This window comes from Athene cunicularia (genome assembly GCF_003259725.1).
Source record: "Athene cunicularia isolate RWA chromosome 7 unlocalized genomic scaffold, athCun1 chr7_part1, whole genome shotgun sequence".
NCBI lineage: Eukaryota > Metazoa > Chordata > Aves > Strigiformes > Strigidae > Athene > Athene cunicularia.
This window is the reverse complement of record NW_020799107.1, coordinates 4,788,871-4,795,770: the sequence shown is the minus strand read 5'-3', so window position 1 is coordinate 4,795,770 and position 6,900 is coordinate 4,788,871. Positions and strand designations below refer to the sequence as shown.

At 35.9% G+C, this 6,900-nt stretch overlaps 1 protein-coding gene across 1 annotated transcript in view; it reads right to left on the bottom strand.

Moving 5' to 3' along the window:
- TFPI (tissue factor pathway inhibitor) overlaps positions 1–6,900 on the bottom strand; it is a 39,500-nt gene that overhangs the window by 16,834 nt on the left and 15,766 nt on the right. Inside the window, exon 3 of the mRNA XM_026853053.1 lies at positions 2,541–2,741. Coding sequence (XP_026708854.1) covers positions 2,541–2,741 — 201 coding nt within the window. The remainder of the gene's footprint in view (positions 1–2,540; positions 2,742–6,900) is intronic.

The following is a 6,900-nucleotide window of genomic DNA, read 5'->3' as shown; positions in this document are numbered from 1 at the left end:
AAAAAAAAAAAAAAAAAAAATCACATACAATTATTTTGGTTTTAAGAAAAACACAACAGTGTAAGAACATTCCCTAAAGACTTACTAAAACAGCCTCAAGCCTAAGTATCTTCAGCACACGTATGAAGACAGGCTACTCATACTACACCAGAATGTCGGTTTTTCAAACAATTTTCAACCACAGGTTAAGGTTAGCAGTGTTATGTTAATTAAACAGTAGTAACATATGGTCACAAGCACATTTACCCTCACTATTTAATATTAAACTGTAGTCATGACCTGAAACCTATGGTATTAAAATACACCCCTAAATATTTTGCAGAAACAGAATTTACCAGTTATTTAAAGCACAGTTTTGATGAACAAAAGTCATGCAAATCTCTTTATAATAAGAACTACGTTCCAAGATTCAAGATTTCTAATAACTGTATTCAATAATATATCTAAACTTTACAGTGAAAAGATGAAAGCACCACACTTCTGAAAACAAGTACAATTCCCAATGAACTCTTCACAATCAATATTTTATTCTACACCTCTCATCTAGTTTACTTAACATTAGTTACAACTAACTTTTCCCAGTCTTGTGGCCTTTTTCTTTAATTTGGCTTAACTGCATCTTTCCAGGACTTAATTCGGAATTTATCAGAATTCTTACAACTAACCCAAAGCAATGTGCTGTTCCAGTAATCCACATATGGATCCCACCACTCTGTAGAGAATCAGAAAGAAACTTTAGAGGCTTGTTCCTTCTGTTCAACACCACATTGTACTTTTGGGTGTCCTGTTCTCTTTTGGTCTCTGTTGCAAAACCAAAGAAACTACCAAGCTAAAGCAGCAACAACAATGTTATCATCAGTCAAATCAAAGATGTACTGATAAGACACAAGAAAAAAAGCTTGAATGTAGTGACATACTCTATTCTCTCTCTCTCTCTCTCTCTCTCTTTATATATATATATATAAAGAGAGAGAGAGAGAGATAGTGTGTGTGTGAGTGAGTGAGTGAGTGTCTGTTCGGGTCAGAAAACCCAAAAAGGAGCTTCTGAAATAAATTTTCTGATCTGAAAATTCTGGAAGTACTTTTTGTAACACATATAAACTTGCTGTCCCTGAGAGTGACCTGTGCTAATCCTAGAAGGTACTAATATATATCCCGTGAACCAACTCATTGCCTATAGCACATCAGCAGATTTGCAGTTTCATGGAAAGGTCCAAGACATTATGAAAATGGTAAAGTGACACCTACCTAGATCTGTATAGCAGTAGGGTGCTACCAGGATACATCTCTAATAGGCAGGAGAGATTAAGAATTTTTATCTGATTGTGTTGCCTGTCCTCAGAATAACCTGTAATTTATTTCCTGCTGCAGGATTGCCCAGCATCACTGTCTTGAGCTCAGTAACACTTAATGACATGTTTTGCTGCTGGGCAAGGCGTCTGTGACTGAAAAGTATTGAGAATGAATCCTTCTATCTTACCTCAAAGTCAAAATAAATGAACATCCAATATATAAATTCCCTTGGGAAAAAAAACCCACATAGTTGGTATATTATCTGAGGGTTATCACACAGTTTTGAGGAGCTCTTTATTCTAGACTTTTTCTACTTCTATTGTCCCCCCCACTCAGTACCTCCCTCACTATCACCTGTTTACACAGCCAGACACATTCCATCTAATTGCCATGAAAGAAAGATCCATATTAGTTGTCCAGAGGAAACTCTCAATAAGACTTGAATTCTTTCAGTCTCTGAAAATATGAACCTCTCCATTTTCTAGCTTCACTGGAATTAACTTCCAATTTTAAGAATCTTTAAGTTTCATATACTCCCGTGAGGAACAGGAGTTGGTTACTTTCACAAGGCTAAAAGCCTTATTTAATTACAAGGATCATTTTTAATAACAAAACCAGCATTCACAAGGCGCTTTCTGAATATTCTGCTGTGTATCAGATTTTGCATCTCATTTTCTTTTAACAATTAATTGATCAAATTTCAACAAAACAAAGCTTTTATGCGAAACAGTTATAACTGTCATTTTAAATAAGAATTATTTACTACTGTAGTTCTAATTATGCTGAATCATAGCAGATGTCCAAGACTTTGGACAGCTTCTATCAAATCCTCAAGTGAAAGAGAAACCTTGAGTCAAAAATTGGGTTGGATACTCTGAAAGCAATAAAGAATAATTGTGCTGCCCACCAGCTTAGCTCAACATCAAAATCAATTTCACTTTAAGAACTCATTCAAAACAGGGCTCTAGTCAGAAAATAATCTTTTTTGCATTGGTCTCTCTATTCCACAGATCCACTAAAGAAAGTCATACGTATCTTTCCAAATCCTCAATGTTTGCTTGTACTATATAAAATAATTCAGATGACCACAACACAGTATAATACTTGGGAAACTAAGTAGAGGCATCACATTACTGCATTAATAGGAACTGAAGAGGGCCTCTACTTCCAGAATTCATATGGTTTGTGGATGGAAATATCAGATGCAAATGAAGAACTGGTAATAGTATAAGAGAATGGGTACTGGCCTGTTACCACACACCACTTCTGACATTCTTCCAGTGTTAGAAAGTTGTTCTCATTGCCATGGCATCCACCGTATTCAAATATTTCACACTCACGGCTTTGAATATTGAAGTAATAGCGCATGTGGATTGCTTTGCACGGACCTTCATCTGCTTTCATGGCACAGATCGAGTGCCCTAGTTTCAGTGGTGGCAAAGCAGCACCTGTAATACAGAGGAGAAATAGAATAACTGTTAAGTTAGTCTGCTTCACTGCCTATCACAGCCTCAAAATGAGATGGCTTGTATCTTCTGCTAGAGAGTCACTGCCTAATATCTGACTCCTAAGTTCTGAACACACTGAACAAAGACATAAAAGGAGAATCATCATCTGCATTGGAACACAAATTCCATTCAGTCAAACCAAATGTGTGGTTTAGATTTTCAGCAAAACCAGCTCTTATTATAAACTTTAACTCCTCATCATAAGTGTGAATAGCTATGGATAGTGGTTTAGTAACAGGAGCTAGTGAGCAATTCTCAACAACAAATGCATTGAGAAAATCTCAGTAGCTCCCACAGACACAATGACTACCTCTGCATCAAAAAGGCAGAAAGGGGGTTCCTCGTACTCTCTTCTATGCACTTCTGATCGTGAGCGTAGCTCATAAAGACATCTCACAGCAAACCGCGTGGGATGAACTAAGCAAGGCATCCCTGCAGAGGGCACCATTCCCCTGTCAGATTACACTTTCCTGGTACCTAAATCCATCCCGTACAATACAAAAGTCATCATACCGTCCTCTTTGATCTCACTGTTCTTGCACCAGAGCTTTCAGGAACTAAGAAGTACACAACTGGAAAGTTAAGGTGAAAAAAAACCCTTTTCTTTTCAAATCATGGCATTCCTATGTCTTTCAATATACATTAGGTCAGGGAATGTTGGGAATTGTCATATATATTGTGAAAAAGAACACTAACAGAGTTTTACACTGTCAATGTCTATAAGGAAATTCTGACTGATGTACCAGTTTGTGATACTGTACCCTTATCAATATATGGTTTAATATATTTTCCTGTTTTTCTTTTCTTGTTTTACCCTAGAGAACTTTGAAAGCTCTACAGAGCTTGTGTGGTTACAATAGCAGCCAGAAGAACAGAGCTGAAATTTTCCATTCATTCTCAGAGAGCTAAACAGGACATTGATGTCTCTTAACACGTATATGCAAAAGTATCTATCAGTGCTCTTTGAAGTGGCCCAGGAGATGGGAGGAAAAAAATGGATGAGGACAAGAGTTTACATGATCGTTGCACAGCTTCTTACTACTAACTAGATTAAGTTTCCTGTATTAATTAAAAGAATACACAAAAATCAGGCCTTATGTCATGGTAAAAAGGAAATTGGTATAACTACTACCTACCTGCTTGGTGGGTATAAAATTTTAATATATAAAATTGGCCTTATTATGCAATCTTTAAATGAAATTCACAGCTGAGATAAATCCTCAAAAGTACTGAGGTCAGTGGAGGTTTACTGACTTTATACTACATGAGCCACTTATAACTATTAAACCCACAGGAAATAAACAATTTTCAGCATTAAAATTTTTTAATTCATAGCATTTAAATCCATGAAAAATTAACATTTATTACACAATTACCATCAACACAAAAATCGTAACACAAAACTAGATCTTCCAAAAATGGACAATTTTGGTGTTAAAATATAGATTGAAGATGACTAATTTTGAAATTCTTATTAAATATTCAGCCCCTAAAATAATTAGTGGCTTTTTCCTCATTAGTGAGATTATGTTTACAGATTTTGAAGTTGGGAAAAATAGATTTGAAAATATTATTGGAGACTGTCTAATAGGAAATGTGGATGAATTAAAAGAAATATTTTAAAGAAAAGTTCAATTCAGTAAACTTCCTATAGAACCCAGCTTGCCAAACAGATTTTTGTATTATGTTTCTTGACAGTTTCCTTATCCAGGTCTTTCTGAGTCCATGAAGAATGAAGATTTAGAAGTCAAGAGAGATCCCAAATTGAGCCTCAAAGGTCTAAAGTTCTCCAACAGGTTTGGGAATCGTCTGGAAGGGACTTACAAAGGCTCAAGTTGAAAAGCTGAGAGGATACTGCAATGCAAAATGAAACTTTGGAATTCCCCCACTCAATAGTACCTTAAAGACATCAAAGTTCTCAGTAACTTTTGGAATAACTCCTGAAATGTTAAAATCAAACATTCAGAGCTCTACAGAAACTAAACCAACTCAAATGTGGTTGGGGTGAGGACTGGCAGCTGGTTTATAAGCATGTTATTTACTTGGCACACAAGAAATGAGATCTCCTACTGTGTCAGTGACCCAGTTCAGTCTAGAAGAGGTTATGAAAATTTACTAGGTTGCCTAACTACTAGAATTTCAGACATAAGGTTATGTCAGCTCATTTTCTTGCTACATGATGCCACACCAATGTTGTGGGCTATCAAAACAGGAATAGTGTACAAGCATAGTTGCAAAACTACACAAAGATGATGAAGAAATGGCTTAGTAGAGTTTATCTTGGGAACTTTTTGGTCTCAACTCCTACCCTATTTCCCATCAAACCCACAGAACTAAATGATTGTTTTGCTTACCTCCTAAGTCCTTTCCTCTGCTGCCAGTAACACTGTTACCACTGTCAGATGTTCTGAAATTTGCTGCAAACATAATGACCATCTGTGTCACACTTTTTGGCAATCAGATATTTACTTTATTAGGAGTGCTAGAAAGTTACAATACTTTGACTAAAATCTGTACCCTGTGAAGCCCCCAGGGGCCAAACCCTCCAACTTTGAACAATAACCAAGTGATTCTGAACAAAGTCTCAAAGGGATTTATGGGAAATGAATCATTCCTGAGTCTGGGAATAGTGAAAGAATTCTTCCCCGTTATTTGTAAATTGATGTAAAATTAGCTTTCCTTCTCAGATTAGAAGGCAAACATGAGTGTTTGTACTCATTTCATGTGTGGATTATACCTCGAGGAAACTAGTTCTTAGTATAAGGCATCCTTCTCTGATCTTGAACACTGGAACAAATTGTTCCTACTACATTTTAGGTCCTGTGTGAAGATCACAGAACATAACATTTAGGAAAGATGTCAGTGAACATTCTTCAATCGAAACATGGGAAGTTATAACTGAAAGGAATTTTAATGAAGTTTCTCATTCAAATTTCATCATGTTTGTATGGGATAAATACCTCGAGACCTTTTCCAGCAGATGTCTAAGTTGTTCTTAAAAAAAAAAAAAAAAAAATCCAGGGAAGTAAAATTCCCAGCAACCTGAAGCAGTCATTTCCAGGATTTTACTACCCTTCTTGCAAGACAGGCCTTTTTTTGCAGTATACAGCCTAAATATTGTTCATTACTTAAATCATCTTGCACTTCCTTCATTGCATAGACAGAATAATTTTAAAACATATATATAGTAAATTTGTTTTGATTTTCTAATTCACCATTTGTGTCTTGCAATTCAAGGCTGCTGCAGAAGAAAAAGTGGCCTCCTGCACTGTCAGCTTTTACTTTGGGCTCTGCAGGTTCAGCTCCTTCCCCCGGCTGCTCAAAGCCTCCGTGGTACAGGACTCACAGCATCATTTCAGTAGCCAACCTCTGATCTAGTTTCTTTCTTTCAGAAGACTTCTGCCTCCTCTTAATTATATCTAAAGTAAATAAACCCGTTTCTTCCAATCTTTTTATTGGCCTTGCTTTCTAACTCCCTTAAAACTCTCCTTTGGATCTTTTCCTATGGGTCTGGATTGCTGTTAAAGTGTGCTGCCCAGAGCTGAACATAATCCTCTACATGAGGCATTACTGGTGCCAAATAGAGTGGAATAATTATACTTTGTTTTTTTTGTTTTGTTTTGTTTTTTTTCTTAAAACAACACAGAATTATTTGCTTTTTTTTTTTACAACAACATTGCATTATCTTTGTAATGGTCTGTAACTTTATTTTACTTTTCAGCAAATATAACCTTATTATACAGGTGCTTCAACAGTTATTTTCCACCTTATAAATATTTATGAACACTTTGATACTTAAGCATAGCATGTTGCATTTTTCATTTTAAAAATAAAATTAGTTTATTTCTTCACATTGGATCTAGCTCCATTGGATGTTTATTACTCATCCAATTTATGTATCTGGTCCAAATAAACTTAGAAAATTTATATAATTACAGGACTGTACTACCTTAGACTAAGAAAATTGAGTTTGTTTTGCTAGAAATACCCTAAGTAATGGTTACAGCTGATGTTCATCACCACACAGAAGTTATTATTTGCTATACTAAAACCAAAGCAAAGCAAAACCTCCCCTCCTCTCATTTCCCCCCCCCCCCCC